The sequence below is a fragment of the Chelon labrosus genome (genome assembly GCF_963514085.1).
Source record: "Chelon labrosus genome assembly, chromosome: 21".
NCBI classification, from domain to species: Eukaryota; Metazoa; Chordata; class Actinopteri; order Mugiliformes; family Mugilidae; genus Chelon; species Chelon labrosus.
This window is the reverse complement of record NC_140354.1, coordinates 13,524,460-13,544,357: the sequence shown is the minus strand read 5'-3', so window position 1 is coordinate 13,544,357 and position 19,898 is coordinate 13,524,460. Positions and strand designations below refer to the sequence as shown.

General features: G+C 41.4%; 1 protein-coding gene across 1 annotated transcript; it reads right to left on the bottom strand.

The window, feature by feature from the left end:
* Positions 1 to 10,285: 10,285 nt before the first annotated feature.
* LOC311506927 (transmembrane protein 106B-like) lies at positions 10,286 to 19,806 on the bottom strand. Its single transcript, XM_084571078.1, has 8 exons — positions 19,683 to 19,806; positions 17,464 to 17,646; positions 17,293 to 17,356; positions 17,036 to 17,189; positions 16,794 to 16,934; positions 16,458 to 16,501; positions 13,139 to 13,192; positions 10,286 to 11,347 (listed from the first exon to the last, which is right to left on the bottom strand). Exons 2-8 carry the CDS (start codon positions 17,642 to 17,644, stop codon positions 11,227 to 11,229), a joined length of 759 nt encoding a protein of 252 aa, XP_084427204.1. The 5' UTR covers positions 17,645 to 17,646; positions 19,683 to 19,806; the 3' UTR covers positions 10,286 to 11,226.
* Positions 19,807 to 19,898: the final 92 nt, after the last annotated feature.

The window sequence follows — 19,898 nt, the reverse complement described above, 5'->3', positions numbered from 1 at the left end:
TGCCTGTTGTCCGGAGAAGAGTGGAGGCAGGAGGGAGGCAGCGCCGGGGAAAAGCTTCACCAACCCCCAAGCTCCTGACGTAACGCCAGCGGGAGGGACAAAGATGGGAATCGATGAAACCTGTGAGTCCTAGAAACTTTTCGAGACAGACGTCTGATTTTAAAGATAGTTTGTCTGTTTTTTTGTTACTATCATTGTCATATTTATCTTTTATTCCATTTCGTAGTTAGTAACTAAACGTCGACTTCCCCGAAAGACGAAGAGTAGCGTAGTGGAGAATGTTCGAGAAGCGTCAGGTTTTTCTGTGGTTTCATAATTTTTCAAAATGAACACAGTTTATTATTTTTTTAATTAATATAAACAGATTATAGTTCTAAATTAAACTTTATGGGTAACAGTGTCTATATACACTACATGTGTAATGTGCAATAAGTTATATCAACAAGTGCAATAACTTCATAGCAGTTGTTATGTCATGCCAGTGTTTATAGTCTTATAGTTTTGTACATATTCTTTTTCATTTCTTACCTTATTTATATTTTTATTTTATTTTTTACTGCACGTAAAAGGGGACCTCTGGCCACAATGACAAATAAAGACATTCTATATATCCTTTTATATATCATTGCATATATCTCCTCTTATCCTTTTTCTCTCATTTTATTTTTTGTGTACAGTTTGATATTTTTAATTTTTTTTATATACTTATTTAAGTTCTCTGTGTTTCTGTACAAGAGAGCAAAAGTTACCAGAGTCAAATTCCCTGTATGTGCACACATACTTGGCCAATAAAGCTGATTCTATACGTAATTTCTGATACTATTTGAATGAGACCTAAAGCTGTGTTACATCTTTTGAAGGAGACATTAAACAGCAAATATTGATCAAGACTATTGCGTTGACAAAATGACGTAAGTGTGTGCAAACCATTTCCTATTTTTGAACCTATTTGTATAAGCATTTATTCATAAATGTCTGCCTATGAACACAGTGAAACAGTCTCCTTGTATAGGTTATAGATAACCTATGAGTCAAATGTCCCAATAACATTTATGTGAGGAAATCACCTTAAGGGGGTGTGTGAAAATGGTTTGCGTGGGTGCAAAGAAATATAAGTGGGTCATGTGGCACAAATTGGCGTTGTCTTACAGTGAGATATCAAAGGAAGGGTGTCCCATCTTTTCAGAATTGACATTTTAAAATGTCAAGATGGCCCGAGTGAAACCAGAACTGTCCAGAAGTGAAAAGGGCAAATCTCAATGGTCGTGTTTACTCCAGAGTTTTATCTTGTTTGTGATGATATTCAAGATATGGCTTGCCCAAAGGAATGTGGTAAACATGGTTGTTTGGGTTATGAAGCAATCGTTTCGAGTAAGTTGCAACTGTCGTGATTTGTCACCTTCCCTGCCACTGTACAAACAACGAATATTGGGAAACCTAGATCAGGTCTTTAAATGCCATGGGTGCTGCAGGTTGTGTCTTCATGTTACTCAAAGCCGGTGTAGAGGCTTATTCAGGTTTCCGAAACCAAGATGTTCACATGTGTAGCAACCAGGATACTTGAAAAACCTGACTACAACCAGAGCACAGTGTTCCCGTAAACTCATTAGCATTTATACTTAAGCGTTTGTTTCTATCTTAGACGGATCCGGGAACCTAAATCTAGTTTTGAGAATCATTGTGGTGTTTGGTTAACAAAATTATGCACAGAGCAATTAAAAGCACGGAAGATATGAAGACAAGTAATCTTACTGCCAGGTGGCAAGCTTACAAAACAACATTTTTGGCAGCGTAAATAACCATATCTGTAATCACAGCCAGATAAATAAGACTGAACGTTCGTAGGAGCTTTCAGCTAGGAGAGGTTAGATGTAGGAAAGGTTTAATAATTTTTTTGTCAGCTTTAGAAGTAACACAGATTGTGATGAAGCCAGGCCATACGGGAAGTGATGTCTTGGGCTGTCAATTATTTTCACACACTCCCTAATAAATACTGCAAAACTTGTTAAATTAACAATTATATTAAAAGATCAATACTACCCCCTTATGTCAAAGCAACTGTTCTCAAATTACAAGGGGCCTTGTGTAACAGCTATCTATTTTGGCTACAGCAGGTCAGCGTGTCGTCATGGGTCACTACGGGCCATCCATGACATAATGGGTCATCTGTATTGTTTTGCATGATAATGGCCAGCACGGTTCTTGCCCTGATACCCAGCACTCATTATGATAACGACGTGGGTGTGGGCATATGTATGTCAGGGGGATGTGTGTGGGACCGGAGCCTGGCTGACTGACCGCCTGCAGCAGACATCTGACGTTTAGTAGAAGGGTTTTGACGGGACAGATATGTTATGACGCCAAATGACTCTTTGACGGCAGCAAGAAAGGTGTTTGGATGCTGGGTGTCTACGCGCACACACACCCAGAGCTAAAATGAAAGTTCAAAGGACCGTTACAGATTGGTTGTACCTTGTCTGCATACCTAACAAGCCTCATTCTGTTTCTTTTTCTCAAGAAAAAAGTCCCAGAGGGATTTTGGTCTTGGGCAGGGCTTGGTAGTGAATAGCAATACTCTTGGATACTGGATCTGGCAGAGGTATATCTGGATGACATAAATATAATTTAACTAATATACCTTCCGGCTCATGTTGGTCATTTATATAGCTGATAAGGCCAAGAAAGCATTTCTAAAAAGGCAACTGGACTTGTAGAGTTTTTTGAGAAGACGTTTCTCCACTCATCCGAGTAGCTTCTTCAGTTCTAGGGGACTGGTGGGAAGTTTGAGGTTTAAAATGGAAACTTCTTCTGGAACTTTGTTTGTTTGTGTAAACAACCAGTAAAAGTTTCCTACTTAAACCTTAATCTTCCCACCAGTCCCCTTGAACTGAAGAAGCTATTTTTGGATATACCATGACCTGGATGACTGCGAACCTTCACAGACATATAGCTAAGGCCTTAGTAAAGTCATAACCCTGCCTTTATTTAGTGCAGTAAATTTCTGTGCTTCAGGGCGTAAGGGTAGAGGGAGGTAATGACATGCAACAAAGGTCGGACCATGGAGTACGCAGTAGTCTGGTAAGGGCCTTAACTTTTAGGTTAGGTGTTCATATACTGTTCATCCATGTAAGATATCAATACAATGAATCACATTATTGATATCAGTACTAAAACTGTAGTATTACAGTATGGTACTTTTATTATAAACGATGTTCGAAAGAGTTTAGAGGAGGTCCGTTCACATTAAATCATTTTAGAGCATCATTTCAATAAGTTATTGGGAAATATTAGCTTGACAGCTTCACTTACTGGTATTTTCTGGAACTTCCAAGCACGTCTCAAAGACTTCATCAGCAATATGGTACAGCTTTGTTCCCATAGAGATTGCTGAGTTCAGTCCATACATGACAAGTCGAGAACAGTCAGCCGTACAGCAAATGCCATAGATCCTCATTACACAGGGCAGCAGCGCACCCTGTTGTTGGCAGGAGGAAGAGCAGCCCCCGACTGACATTGAAACACCCAAAGAGCCGCCACAGTAATAAATAAGTAAAATATAATATGAAGTGTTACGTGAAATATTTGCGGTGCTTTGAATGATTTAAAAGAAAAGCAGCAGCATAATCTGAGATGGATGAGCAGTAAAATTAGGCTTGGTTGTGGGACACTGGTTGTTTTGAGGTCATAGAGGGCTGATCTGGCCTTCAAGTTGCCACGGAAGCCTAGGTTGCCCTAGTCCCAATAGACTTTGATGTTTTGAGGGTTTACTTGGGCTTAACCTCAGGTTTAGACTGTGACATTTAACAAATTGTAGGTGGTAGATTTTACTAGATTATAGACATTTGTACCAAATATTTGCAGGTCTTTAATCCCGGTCTGGACATTGACTCCCATTTTAAATTAAATGAAACTCTACATGGTTAGGGTTACCCTGCTGATAAACGACATTTGAGTAGAAATTTTACTTCTGGCTCTTGATCAGTTTACTTGACCAAGGCTCTAATGAGTAGATGCAGTCCACCAGAATTTCATCTTAACTCTGCCTCAGTGGAAAGATGTAACCCAAGGAAATCTTTCAAGGGCATTGACATGGTCACTACTCCACTATGTCCAAAACTTTTTGTTCTTAAATCTTAAATTTTGAGATTCCAAGTTTCCATTAAAATATGGCTGAATGTTGTTGTAGTCTAACTGTCGGCAATTGCCGAAGTTGCAAGGAGTTCACTATCTTCTATCCTAATATCAGAGAGAATACTGTGGATAAGGCCACAGGCACGCAGGGAAACGCAGACACGTGGGCGCGGGACCATTGTTAGTGAGCCACAGGAGGTAAAAGGCAATGATTTATCCACCCCGTCCCTTTCTGTTTCCCTCTAACAAAGCAGCCCGGGAGAGCGTTATGTTGCCTGGAAACTCCTCTTAACAAGGTCAGAGATGGGAGACTGACACCTACCTCAGCCTTCACCGGTCCTCGACTGAGGCTGCCGCATTCTTTCCAGGGCTCAGTTCAGGTGAGTAACCGCTCTCTTTTTCTTGCTCATTAGTTCTCAGACGCCACTCTGCCCGGTCGTATCGCCTGCTCTAAGAAACACATGTCAATCCATGTTGTTGTTTCATCGCATTTTATGCTACTATTATGCAGCTCGCATGAATATGTTAACATTACACACTAGGTGCATCTTTTTCATGCATATCAAATAAAAACCCTGAACTATATACATACGCAATGTTTATTCTGACTCGGACACTTTTAGCTTTAGCAACAAAACATCCAACGTAGAAACTACAGTGTGATACTTACTGCTGTCGTTTGAAAATGCATTCAGTTCTGCAAACAGCTGCAGGTTGGACATGCACGCACTTCAATAAAATGGATCAAACTAGCCATTAGTTGTGACAGATATTGAGCGCATGCTAGAGGACATAAGTTGCACCGAGAGCAGGTAGTACAGGAAAGATCTGGTAATCAGAGTAGCTGATGGCAGTGGTTGGGCTTTAGAGCGTATCGGGTAACTATTGTCAGATTGACAGATGTAATAGAGAGCAGTTAAGAGAGGGAATAAGCATATTCTTGTGTTGCGAAAAGCGTATGCCTTGTATTGTAACTGTAAAGACAGATGCTGCTCTTGGATAACCTGCCCAGAAGTTTTGAGTTCTCAGTATTAAGCGGTAATTTAACACCAGGCCCATCAAAGTGGGTTGCACCTTCCAACTGGGCTCTGGGTGACCTCCAAAAAAAATCCAGCGGCAGAGTGCCCGTTTGAACCAGGTGGGCGTAATACGGGCTTCAGGTCAGTGTAGCAAACAAAACAGCACGTGCTTCTTGTGCCAACTTGACTCACGCTGTAGGCAATAACAGCTGCAAGGTTAAAGGTCGGAGGCGGCCGGAAGCCTCTTCTAAGGTGCTCAACAAAATAGACGTTCGACAGCACAAAGAACATTCATTCATTCCTCTTGGAGGAGTTCAAGTTGTGGTATATTTTCCTCTGGCTGTGCATGAAACATGACTTCAGGACAGCTTCTCTTTTTAAGAAATCCTGACTTTTATGCCACGTTGTCGTACGGGATAGAAGGTCACGATGTGGGAAGATTTGCATGGAAATGTCAGTTTTTACATGGTGTCCCCTCTAGCTGCTTCACATCAAGATGTCTGCTATGCACTGGGAGGCCAGACGGCGTCAGAATGCCCTGGACCGCCGCATGGCCCGAAACAAACAGCAGGTAAAATGCCCATTTAGTTTCAAAGGCCACCTATATGAGAGGAAATAAAACCGCCCTCTTCTTTTGATATTTACTGCTTACGGTGGATCAGTGATGTCTTACGCCACCTTTAAACTTGTAGACATTTGCACTCCAACCAGAGCCACATTGACAGGTCTGGTACACTCTGGTTTGCTTTGTTATTGGACGAGAGAATGGAAAACCCGGTCTGGAAACTGAGCAGGGACATGCGACACCCGTGCATTGGGTTAGACCTGTTTCCTGCATGAATCCGACAGCTTGTATCTTGTTTCTGATTTCCAGGTCGCATTCAGAGCCACACACAAATATTTCAATTTATTTTTTTCTCCCCCAGTTTATTTTATTTCCTACATTATATTATTTTAAAGTAAAGCAGCATTAACTTTAAATTAGTAAGGCTTCTTTTCCACATAAGACACCACTTGCATCACTTACAGGTATATTATATTCTTCAACTATTCAGTTAATCAAAATGGCAATATATGTCTCGTGACGGGTCCCCGTTTGACTGATTTACTCTCTTTACCTACAACAAAATGTGGCTTATTCTTTTGAAATGTTCTCTTTTACTAAATTTTCTGTGTGTGCTGTTGATTTAAGTTCCCCTCTCTCTTTACAGCTGCTGCAAAAGGACTCTGAAACCAGCTGCAGTGCAACCGAATCAAACACAACGCAAGAGCAACCAGGTATCCTGACGCTTGACGTGAAATAATTAATATCCTCTTGCGAGGCTAATGCAGCTGCAGCCTTGGCCTCTCTCCGCTGCACAAATTAGAAGACAATGAAGCAAAAAGCCATCTTTGCGTGCAGTACACAAAAGGTGCAGCAGCATGTCAGCGGAGCAGAGGCTCTGAACACCTCATGTGTAACGCAGGAAGTGTTTAGGTAAAGTTTTAAGCTGCCGGTCAAGCTTTTCTTTCGAAGCACAATAAGCGGTGGTTATATATGTAAAACACATGAACACAGACTTTAACTTGGACCCTTCATGACTACAACTCCTGATCGCGGAGGAAGCCAATTTTCTGCATGAGAAACAGCTGTTTGCATTTAATCATCCACTGAATCATGTTCAAACATGTCTACTGTACTTCTGTCCACACTCACTTTCCATATGCAAATGTCCCCCGCTTTAACAAAAGGACAGGATAATGGTGCCTTTGTTCCGTCTCTGGTTGAGGCGAATCTCTTTGACACTTGAGCGGTCTCCTCGGTCAAACAAGAAACAGAGCTTGCGCCGCGTTAGCAGCTCATCCACGCGTGAATTTAACTCGAGGAGATCCATGTACACAACGCAAAGATGAGTCACCGCCGTGGCAACGACTGCGCGGCGCACAGTGTGCTCAACCAGATCAACGGGGTCTCGCATTTTATGCTCGAGCCAAATACTGCACACACAGCAGATAGGCCGTCACGGTCCAGAGTGTTCTCATTAGAATAAGGACTGCTGAAAGATTCATGAAGGGCCACGCGGGCCCGCTCTCACATATCACCAACCACAGATTTGTGACCTGGTAAGGATTGATGGGAAAGTAGTGTGACGATATAGACAGGTGTTATGTTAATGCATAAATATTTTTTAAATATGTAGACAATTGGAAGAGATTTGCCTGATGAACGTGTATATAAGCTCCCATATGGTCTAGCGGTCAGGATTCCTGGTTTTCACCCAGGCGGCCCGGGTTCAACTCCCGGTATGGGAAACTAGATATTTAGGCATCATATGCAGCATTTTCACTGGCTGAGTCTGAAGCACAGTAAACTTAAATCCACATATAATCCGAATATAAATACCTCATTAGGATTTTTCAAATCGGATTCATAGGGGAGGACGTAAACCTTCAATAATCCATTCGCTAGCAAAATACTAACGCCTCTAAAACCCATGATCCAGTTTCTCTCTGGTTGAAAGGAATGCCTTCTCTGTGTACACATCTCCACTAAACTCATTCCTAATTTGACGACAAGGGCTTAAAAGTGAGCGTCACATCTCCATATAAACTCACCGATGAGTTTAGCAGCTTCAGCACGAGGAAGATTAAACATGCGTCCTGTATCTGATGTGTCGTTTTCAGCTGGGAGTCAGTGTCCGCACTGCAAAAGCGACCTGGAGGCGGCGGTCCGCGACAGCAGCAAGGTCCCCAACAGGTACTCGGTAGGTATCAGCACGTTCCCGCCACGTGACACCTAGAGTGGATCACAACTTCTGCAGGTTTAGGAGAATGACATATCTCAGCAGCTTGTCTCTAACTATAAAGCGTTTCATGTTAAGTATTTGCTTTTTTCCCCAGTCCTTACAGTACACCCAGCAGTGGTGAGGATCACTGGACCACATCTGGGAGCCCTGAATAGCACATCTGTACTGTGTTTAGTCCTATTTGTGTGAGTGTGAGTTTATCACACTGTAATAAATGAACACAAACCCAAAACCGATGTCAGATCGCCTGGAAAATGTGTCTTTCTTTAAGCTGTGTGGCTTTTGTTTGAATCAATGACCAATGACAAAACAACTACTCACTGTTTTAGTCAGCCGCAACATCTGACTCTATGTGTGCAGATGTCAAGTAATGAATACACAGCACAATGATGCCACCTACTGACTAAATGAGGTTACTGCATCTCCTAAAACCAAGGACATGCTCAAGACGTTTTGAGGGCCGACAATGGTGTCCCCCAGTAGAGGGTGAAAACCATTGTCATGTATGGAAAGTATGTTGGCTAATGATGAAAGAGCAAGCAAAGTAGAAAAGACACATTACAGTGGGTTAAAGGGTATACCAAGGAATCTATATTGAGATAAATCATGACAAACACCTAATGTGTTCCAGGACAATAAGAGAAAACATCATGTTGACACCAGGAAAACAGGAAAACAGTGGTTTCTCCACTTTTCCCCAGAGCCTGTGAAAAGATTTTGTAGTGCACGGGTGTCGCATGTCCCTCAATGGAAATACCTATGTCAATATGTTATTTCAGTTCATCATTTATAGTAAATACATTTGATGCTGTAAAAAAAATCATTTAAAGTATTTTACTCTCAGATATGGAATATGCACCAGAAACACAAGTCATACAGGGTCTGTAATGCACAAATCTGAAATCCCCAAACCATCGGTTTGATTAAAAAAGAACTGATACTAGAGGGTGCTTTTAGCAAGTGAGGCAAACAAACGAACTGGAATTACAGGTTTTCGATATTTTTGAATGGATTTAATGATGCACATTTTGACAAAATGGATTGAGAATTTGTGAGGAAAACATGACACTTAAACCACCCAAGATTAGATTCACAAATTCAGATCCAATTTTAAATATAGCCCCAATCTCCCAGTTGGGTGATTGTGGAGATCACTACCATTGGAGGTAGGCATTTCATAGCATTAAGATAATACTTTACCAAACCATTAATAAACCTCAACAACAGAAAGACAACATAAGACCGTATAGACAAATGTGTGTAGGCTTCTTCCTGTCATTTCTGGTACATTGCAATTTAAGTCCATGTACATTATACAACTGTAACTGTAACATGTTTTGATAATGGCTAAAATTGTCTCCAAGCATACATGGCCTCAATTGTACATACGCACAACCTAAAATCATGACAACATTAACACACCAGTCAAAATATCCCAACACCAACAATTAGCCACGAAGCTCCATATGGCTCCATCCAGTGACACTGTTCACACTACATACGTGATCCAGAATTAGTATAAGCGTTTCTGCTCTTTGATGTCCTGGTAACTTGCTTAGACGCAACCACACGTTGATACAGTATGAATCATTAAGGCAACAAACATGCATATATATATTGTATATATGTATAAGTACAGTACAGTAAAGTTACTGAACTGCGATTGTCATAGCATGAATCAGCAGCAGCATTGGATTTTAATGGGTTTTAATTGCAGATCTGGTTTGTGTTCACACTGATAAAGCAGTGTGTTGAACCCCATTAGGATAAAAAAATAAATAAAGAAATCCAACGTACGACAAGTTAGTAAACATTTTGTATTGGTTAAGTTTATGTTGTGGCACAAAGAAGAACAGTATATAGTATATAACTACATCCATGTATCCTCTAGAACAGAGGTCTTCAACAGGGGGTCCGCGACCCCTAGGGGGTCCGCGGAGGTACTGCAGGGGGGTCGCGAAAATGTTTTGATTGATTAGACATTTTTTTATATTCACCTCCACAATTTTTTTTAAACACACATGAAGTTCTTTTTAAATGTTATACAGCTTGGGGATTATGGGGAAAAGAATCAAGGCTCTAACTATTATATAACATATATTTATGGGCGATTTCCTGATAGTAGTGATCATAAACGGCAACAGAGTCAACCATCTTGATGTAAATAAACGATCTATGCTGCTGTGCCACTCACGAGGCCGTATGTGACACACTCTGTCAGGTTCCCCGTGAGCTCATTCATGCTAGTAGCTGGCAGCTGTTTTGAAGAGAGAAATGAAAAAATGGATCGATTTTTAACACGCCAAAAAAAAGATATCACAAGCACAGCAACAGCCTCCACCTCATGAATATATTAACCTGTTTGTTATTTTAATATCTTAGTATTGAATGCAGAACAACAAGGTACATTTCTACAAGGCACTATAGGACCGGTTTAATATAAAACACAATTTTATACAATATATATATATAAGTAGGGGGTCCCCGCTCCATCTCTCCATCAGATTGGGGGTCCTTGGCCTGGAAAACGTTGAAGACCCCTGCTCTAGAAGGTTACAGCCACATTAGATTCAGAGCATAACCTAACATACAGTAGGTACCTTGTACAGCAATAATCTGGACCGTGGAGTCTTTCTGATGTACTTAAAGGCCCAGTACACTGGATTAAGTGACATCTAGTGGCGGGATTGCACACTGCAACTAAATAAAAACCCCTCAGTTCACACCATAGGAGAACATACGGTGGCGGCTAAAAATTAAAAAAATGCCCTCTCAAAAAGCCAGTGTTTGGTTTGCCCATCAAGGGCTAATGGCAGGCTCTATGAAAAAGGATATTTCTTGTGTACAACACATATAAAGGGCTCGTATTTATGTAGAGTTGTATTTTTAAGGCAATACAAAGAGATACCCTGTGGATTAAATGCATTTACGTATCAGTGTAAAATCCCTGCACTCACATGACGACATGCATATTTTACAACGGTTGCCACATGATTCAAATTATTGTAAAACTGAAAGCATTTAAAAAGATGGTCTCGCCGGATTAAACACGAGGTTTCATTTGTCACGTGTTGGTCGTGACGAAAACCAAATCTAAAACCACTCTTCAGTCGTTCAGATTCATTTTCCCTTTGCAGATGTCTTCATCCACCTATCATCTTATTCAACATTTTACACAGTTCATGAACACAAAAATCCAGGTCAAACTGCTCCAGCTCACAAACAGACGGTGTGTCCGACGTATTTCTTCATCTGTCCCGCCACCATCCACGCATCCATTCATCCGTCCATCAGGTGGGCGGAAGCTGAACGCTGTGCGGTTTGGTGCTGTTTGCTCCACAGTCTATGTATTCAAACGTCTCCACGGAGAGCTGCTCATAGTGGGCCAGGTAGTAGACTGTCATTGACATTCTGCAGTAAAATCAAGGCAAAACGCGGTTGTGTGTTAGACATGAGTTACAGGAAACTTCTCACTCCTTTCTTTGGGAGAAAGAGGAAAAGTTGGATATCGATCTGCGAGTTAAGTATGGATCTGGACTCAGGATGTGGGTTTTTTTTTTTTGTGTCAGGTGTTGATCTGCAGCCTTATGTTCAACTAGCTGGCTTTGTGCGGCAGCATGTGTCTGAGTTTCACTTGCAACCGATCTCCACCAAATGCACTGAGTAACAAAATGGATCTTTGAAAGCAAATCAAGGTAAACACAGTGATGTTTTTTTTTTTTTGCTCTTTCCCACCCTGGAGTGTGTGACTGAGACGGATTCACCCAGGAGTCACGAGTTTTGTTTTCACAGAACAAAGTGGGGCAGAAGTCACCACATATACTGTACATAGTTCTCCTCTGTCCTCACCCATTAATCACTTAACGGTGGTAATAGTGAAACTATTCTCAGAATGCTACTGGATAACTTCTGTTTATAGACCTAAGAAGAGAGAACAATTTGTGCAGGGATATACACAGAGAGGCAGAAGTGTGGACAGCTTAAACCATTCTTCACTTAATGTATTAACAATCAGTCGCTTAGTTAAAAGTCCCACATTATAACCCTCTTTAACAGCTTCTCGTAACTGCATTGTATATATGTATTTTCAGCTTAAATTTCAGCTCAAATACTGTACGGATTTTTCTTTTTCCGCCATGTCTGCAAAGCTGGTTCAGCCGCGTTTAGCTGTTTCATTGTGTGCTGCACATATCCCTTTGTGGAAGAAGACACTCAGCAGAGCTCGGGGAGTTGCTCAAAATTAAGCTGACACAAACATATATGTGTGTGAGAGTCATAATTTTATGCTCATCAAGTTCTCTGATAAAGAAATGTAAAAAATTTTTTAGCTTTTACATAAAATTTTGTTTGTTTTTCTTTTATGTTTGTTTTTCAATGTCTATTTTTCTGTAAATCAAAGCCATGCAGGATGAGAGCGAGCAACCAACCAATATATATACCAGCGGCTATTACTCACTGAGAACTAAAAGAAAGTCAAAAGTAGCTCCATCTTGAGCAGCTAACTGTAAAACTGCTTATACACTGATGCACTGTTATTAAAAATCTATGCCTTTTAATAATGGCGCAAAATAATGTCTTTGACCCACTACTTTTGCTGCAGAACAAGAACTTTACACTGGTGTAGTGGTACTTTGTGTTACAGCTCATTCCTGTAGTGAAGGAAACCAGTCTGTTCTGTTAATCTTGCTGTGTCTTGAGGTTTGATATTAAACTAAAGATGTTAAATATCTGGTAAGATATGCAGGTGCCAGTAGTTTCCAAGTTCATTAAGGAAGTTTGATAAGGAAGTTCAATAAGGAATATTTCCCACATGTTTCATCTCTACTTATCTGCAGCCAATGTACATGATTTCTGATGCTTTGTTCCCTATGTTACTTCTGCTTTTTTTATGCCGTCATATTAGTTCTAATAATCTACTAATCCGTCACTAGTCCTTTTTCTTTTAAATTCATTGTTATGTTGTCACGCTGCATAAAATGAGTGTTTGCACGCTATACTATCAGATTTCTTTCAATGAAATCCAAAGCTGTGTTTACCCTTTTGAGGAACGAGGGCAAAAGTTAATCGCCAGTACTTTTCACTTCCTCTGGGCTAGTAATGATGTGTGCAGTTTTCGGTTTGTCAGGTAGTTTGAGATTATTCGATTACACACAACTTTATTTTAACATACTGTATGTGTTGGGATCTTAACCGTATACTCACTGCAGGTGCAGAAACAGGATGTGGACAGGTATCGAAGGTTTCTTGCAGTAATCGCTGCAGAGAAAAAGGGCGTAAAAAACAAGCAATTTTAGAAAAATGCCAACAACAGTGTTTACCTATATCACACTGATCATCTTTGATTAGAAACACAGAGAGAACAGATGGTGATTTTAAAAAGAAGAGAAGCATGTCCGGGGGCGAAAAAAGCTTTCTATTACCAGCTCAGCTGGTCTAACAGGGTGTACCAGTGTGCAGCTTCCAGTAATTCAAAACCAGCAGCTTCATCAGATCTTGAACACAGAGGTTTAATGAGGAGCTTTTCAACCAAACAACTTTCTCTGTTTCTTCTTCAAGACCTGATTCAGTTTTTCTTGAAAAGCCTCAAAGAAACTCTTATGTAATTTAATTCAATGTAACTAGAAGACCGTATTTCACATCCATCATCAAAAGTCAGAAATAAGCATCACGATACTTCAATGAAATTGCTAAAGACTCTGCGTTGGCCGGGAATCGAACCCGGGTCAACTGCTTGGAAGGCAGCTATGCTAACCACTATACCACCAACGCTGTGTGCAAAGAAACCACACTCTCAAAACACATCAGCGCTCAGTGGAAAATATAAAACACGCTGGATTCCTATACTGATATGGACTTAGTAACATGTTAGGAACAAAAGGATGCCACATCATTTAATGGAAATGAAAAAGCTCAACCTACAGAGGGCTGAATTAAAAGAGACCCAAAAATTATGCGGCAGGCTTTTCCATTTTGATAAAATGTCATTGTAGCAACTCAAAATGGTACTCAGTAGAGTTGTATGACCCTGACGTTGTCAGGCTGCAAAGCTAGGTTAGGGAAGCTCCTAATGAGACGACGGATGGTGTCCTGGGGCATCTCCTCCCAGACTTGTACAAGGGAATCACTGAGCTCCCAGAAAGTCTGAGGTGCAACCTGGTTGCATTGGATGGACTGAAACATAATGTCCCAGAGGTGCTCTACTGGATTTAGGTGAGGCGAGCATGGGGGCCAGTCCATGGTATCAATTCCTTCATCCTCCAGGAACAGCCTGCATACTCTTGCCACATGAGGCCGGGCGTTGTCGTGTACCAGGAGGAACCCAGGACCCACTACACCAGCACAGGGTCTGACAATGGGCCCAGTGATTTTATCCCGACACCTAATGGCAGTCTGGGTGCTGTTGTCTAGACTGCAGGGGTCTGATGGGTTAAGGGCCTTCTAGGGCCGTATCCAGCTCTCTGAGAGGAACTGCCTGTCTCCTCTTTGCTCTTGAGGCTGTGCTGGCAGACAAAGCAAACCTGGGAATGGCATGTATTGATGTGCCACCCTGGAGGAGTTGGACCCAACCTCTGTAGGGTCAAGGTATCGCTTCATGCCACCAGTAGTTACACTGACCCCTAGCCAAATGCAAAACTAGTGGGGAAAGATTAAAAAAATATATCAGTGGCCTCCACCTGTAAAACCATTCCTGGTTTGGGTGTAGTCTCATTTTTGCCGCTCTAGTGCACCTGTTGTTAATTTCATTAACGCCAAAGCAGCTGAAACTGGTTAACAACCCCCTCTGCTACATAACTGACCAGGGGCCGTATTCCTAAAGGTTCTTAGAGATGTTCCTAGTGGTCAAAATTTAAGAAAATTCTTAGAACCATGTTTTCTAAGAATTTCCCCTCAAAGTTAAGAGTAGATCCTGGTAAAGATAAAAGGTATTCCTAAAGAATCTCAGCTCTTAAGAGAGCTCCAAAGGTGGCCTACCTAAGAATTGTCTTAGATTTTGGCCACTAGGAACATCTCTAAGAACCTTAAAGAGCAGGGAGGAGGACCTTTAAGAGGCTTAGGAGTTTCTTAAGCTGAGGAGAAAATGGCGGAAAGGAGGCATATTTTCCCATGTCTGCTTCTTGGCTTGTAGTGTGACACTGGGGCCAAATCCACCTCTCAAAACACCTTTATTCTCATTGACCAGTTGATCCTCTGTCCAGTTGGGTTTCCTACTTCTTTTCTTCTCCATTGCTGTTCGGTTTGTGGAAGATTTGAACGCCAACCAACACTGGTTCTTATAGGACGGTTAGCAATCACAGAAACTGATGAGCATGTCAGCATGTGAATACTGTGCAAGAGGGCTTGAGTTTTCACGCATTGTGTAGGATAATTGTAAGGTATAGCTTACTATTTATTTATTTCTTATTTTTTTATGTAAAATATTATTTATAATTACACAGTCTTCATAGATATTAGATTCTATGATTGAGTCTATGGATTGATCAACCAATTACACCTTTTGAAATAATGACTCATACCCAGAAACGGGGTCAGCCACACCTCCTCACCAAGATAAGAGTTCTCTGTCCAATCCTTGCTCAAAGTTCTCTGACAATGTTCTTTAATCACTCCTAAGATAAGACTCCTTGCTAGGATTTTTTAGGCAAAGTTAGGAGCTCTCTGCGAGGACTCTCATTGACTTGATGCTCTACTCTGATTGAAACGTGTTGCTTTAATTCTTTTGCGCAGTGTGTAACATTTTCGCAGTTAATAATAATTTTAGTTGAACTTCACACTGACCTAGGTCAAGTTTTATATTAACCAAGCAGCTCGGTAAACACCTCTCATTACAAAATAACTTGGACCTCGGAAAACCTCGGAACACAGCAAAGTACTCAATGGGTTCCTCCACTAACTCTCGGAGGGGTGGATTCTGGGACAACTTCTGAGCCCAACTTAAGACACCATGACACTGTGGTGTTCGTAACAACGGCTCTGTTCACATTTAGTTTTCTACACGGCAAAGCTGGTCTTTTTATTCCCCGCCTTTGTTGTGTGAACTGCTGCATATCTTGGCACGTTATACCGCAGGGGCGTGCATTACATTGCCCAAGTGCGTGCCTAAGGCAAACAAAAAGGACTCTTTCTCTAACCCGAAACAGGAAGTTTAACACAACCTCCACTAATAAAAGCCATTGAGTAAGTATTGAGTGTCATTTACAGCAGCTTAACCAGAAAATTAAAAGTAAAAGAAAGAAGTTTCTTTAGTTAGTTAACCACTTAGTTACAGAGCAAACCTAATAGTTTCGAAGTGAATGACACCTTCGGTGCTTAGATAGATAGATAGATAGATAGATAGATAGATACTTTATTAATCCCGAGGGAAATTCAAGCATCCAGTAGCAGTTACATACATTGAACATAAAATACAAAAGCTATATAAAAAATAGAAAGTGACTAGAAATAAAATGTTTATACAACTATAAACTATGTTAAAAATATAAAGGAGAGCTTAGGAGAACTGTAAGTAATGCCGCCAACTCACCACATGGCAGGATCTGTCACGTTGATGGGTATCACGTAGGTGAACTGTGGAGAAGGAAAGATTTCTTTTATGTGTTCAGTATGTGGAGTCACAGTGGAATGAGATCCGACTTGTGTCTATTGCTAGTCTGGGGTAATGCTGATGACTATGTAGGTAGGTTAAATATTCTAATTATTCCTCAATACAGTGTAGTATAATATATTTCCTAGGCAAATTACATATTTTATTGTTGGATTTTTTTTTGGGGTGTCATAAATAAAATTTTTGAATTTTCTTCAAGCGTTTACTAAGGCACTTGCTGACACCATGTATTCTTGTGCGGTTGGAATATCTCACCGTATGCATGGACAAAGGTTTGATGGAGGCGACATTTTTGATGGACACCGATCCCACAACGGAGTGATAGTTGAGGGCCTGCACCGTCAGATTGTAGGCCTGCACTTCGGCAAAGTTGTCGTTGGTAATATTCAACACGTTCTACAGAAAACAAACATACAGGAAGAAAAAAATAATTAGGACGTATCGTGTCCGTCCATCCCTCCTTCATTTTCATCAGCCCTCCCCCTCACTTTACGCACCGTGATGTTAATTGCGATACTCTTGTTGGCGATATAAACAAAGGACGACTGGACGGCTACGGGAGACAGGACGACGGCGCGCGGAAACAGGAAGAACAGGACCAGGGCGCTGATCAGGAGGCACAGGCCGACAGACAAGGCGACGTAGAGCTTCCTGAGAGGAAAGAAGATATCAGAAACGGCGTCAGTGCTCGTCTGTGCAATGGAAGTTTTTTTGTTTTGAGAAATCACGGCGCTTCCTGTGTTAGCTGTCTTACGTGTGCCTTGGTTTCAGCCGCTGGTCATTACAGGGGATGACAGCCACCAGCTTGCCTTCCTGACCTGTAACACAAATGCACCATAGCATAAACTATATCAAGGAACACAGACAGAAAGAGGCGAGTCTGTAGTTTTGACACGGTTTGTGTATTTGTGCGTGCATTCCCTACCTCTGGGTATACGTCCAGTGCCCTGGCAGGTGGGACAGTTGACAGACTCTCCTGAGCTGTCGGACCTGCTGGGCCTTTGCTTCCTAATGTCATCATTTTCAATTATACGCTCCTGGTCATTGACTTGTCCGCTCTCACTGCGCTGGAAACGACTATAGCTCTTGCCGACAACAGACCCCATCTCTAAAGAACAAAAAGAACAGTCACACATGTAAATAAATAAAATGCATATAAAATATAACTGCAAATTAACTAAACGATTCATTAAACTCTACATTTTTATTTTGAAGAGTTAAACTATTGTAATTTATGTTTACTCCCAACATGTTGGTTACTACCACAACAGTAGATGCACACGTTACAGAGCGATAACCGACGTTAAGACTAAAAATTTAACCAAACCAAAACGGGAACTTTGCGCATCTGCAGGTGGTAAGAGAGCCTAAGTTGCTTAACTGGATGAAAGAGGAAGGAGGACGTTTAAATATAAAAGTTATAGCGGGTGTTTATTGTGACCAGGTTTAGATGTCGTGCTGTTGGCGCGAGTGCGCGGGAAAGGTTCCTGTTTAATAAACGCAGATGCGCTGGACACACCTCGCAACCTAATGATAGCTTTCAGACAAGGAAACGGGAAATCTGTCTGACGAAAAGTAAACCACAGAGTAAAAATGGCCGCATTTAAGGAAAACATGTGCCATTGATATTTTTTGTCTAAAACTGCACTTACAGGTGGCCACTTGCGATCTGTTGGTTCCGACAGCAAATGCAATGTAATATAATGCCTAACTTTACAGTAGAAATTAGCATGTTCAAAGCCTGATACATTAAAAAAAAGGTTAGGTCTCAGTTTAAATTTTTAAAAATCAGTTTTAATGCTAGCTGCCTGCCACCAGGCTCTGTCTGCGCTGCAGTAACTTCTTTAAGAAAACAGGCCACCACGGGCAGCGCACTACATCACGGCAAAACTCGATTAACCGCGCGACGTCTTCCAACTTCCCCGGTGAACTCACTTCGTCACTTCGGGCAGGACTGACGACTGCTTTCGAGCTGGAGGATAAAGAGTCAGAAACGTCGGGACGTGAAGACGACCCTCTTTGTCACCGACTTTACCTGGGGCATCGGTGCATGTGATAATGCAAAACGCCATCGACACACGAATGTGCGTCTCCTTGCCAGGAGTCAAAGCAGGCACAGCGTGAGCAGTTGCAACCTACAATACTTCTGCAGCGTGAACGTCATTTGGTAGACGACACTGGTCTACCGACCCGTGAAAACCTCAAAAAACACGCTATGTTGGCTGTTGCCCTCCCCCCGGGCCACTTCCTGCTTCAAACCATTTACACCGACATCACTTCTTCTTGGCGTACATTGTGTGCACACAAGCCGAGATAGCCCAAATGGGGCCACAGATAAAAAATATAGAATAAACAATGGATCGTAAAAATCCAGTCCGGAGCCATAAGTCGATTAAACTGCGAGGCAGCTGGTGTATCCCGTGAGTCGTTGGCATCAAGATATCAACTGGTTGAATACAGTCTCGATTGAAAGAATGAATATGATATATATGATAAAGTTATGACAATTGTCAATACCACCAAACTGCCTGGAGAGACAGCTATGGGTTGATAATCATCAGGTCTTCTTGCGGTTACATCACTTCAGAAAGTGTCATAATAGGAAGTGTCTGTCAGTTCTTACAAACTACTAATTAAATTAAGTTTTGTTATATATATAAAACAGTAGTATGGTATTAGTTTCTTGATAAATGATAGATAGATAGATAGATAGATAGATAGATAGATAAAACCACTTTGAGGTTCTTTTTAATGTTTTTAGAATGAGCTTTTAACGATTCTGTAAAAGATCTTTCACCTATAAACGTGTGTTTATTCTTCACAGCTCAACAACGTGCAATTGCCCCGGTGCAATAAATAGGTAATATGCGTTATCTTATCTGGCAAGTCTTAACTGCGCACTTTATTTTCTCTTATTTTTTTTTCTTTGCACAAACTTTACAGTACAGTATGCCTGGGCAACAAGATATAAGATATAAGAAGAATCATTTCTGGTAGCCTCTGTGGTTAGCTAGCTACCCTGTCCAGTGTTGCAGACTCATCACTATTAGCCTCTTCATGTCGCACTTTCATTTCCTCCAAAACCTCGCCTTGCATACGTTTCTCCGCAACAACGATTAAAACCGGACTGTGCTGACAACTCACCTCGTCGGAGAACTTTTGTTTGTTTTGTTTTTTTTCCTTAAGAAGTAGGCAGCGTCTTCATTTTCAGTCCTGCTGAGAGCCGAGCAAGTCTCCTCGGGCGCCTGCCAGTGTTTGTGTGGTGGTGGGAGGAGTGACACGGCCAGCGGTGCACGCACGCACACAGCACGCGCGGCATTCAATCACTTCCCGTCGGAGCTTTCAAAGTAAAAGTCATGA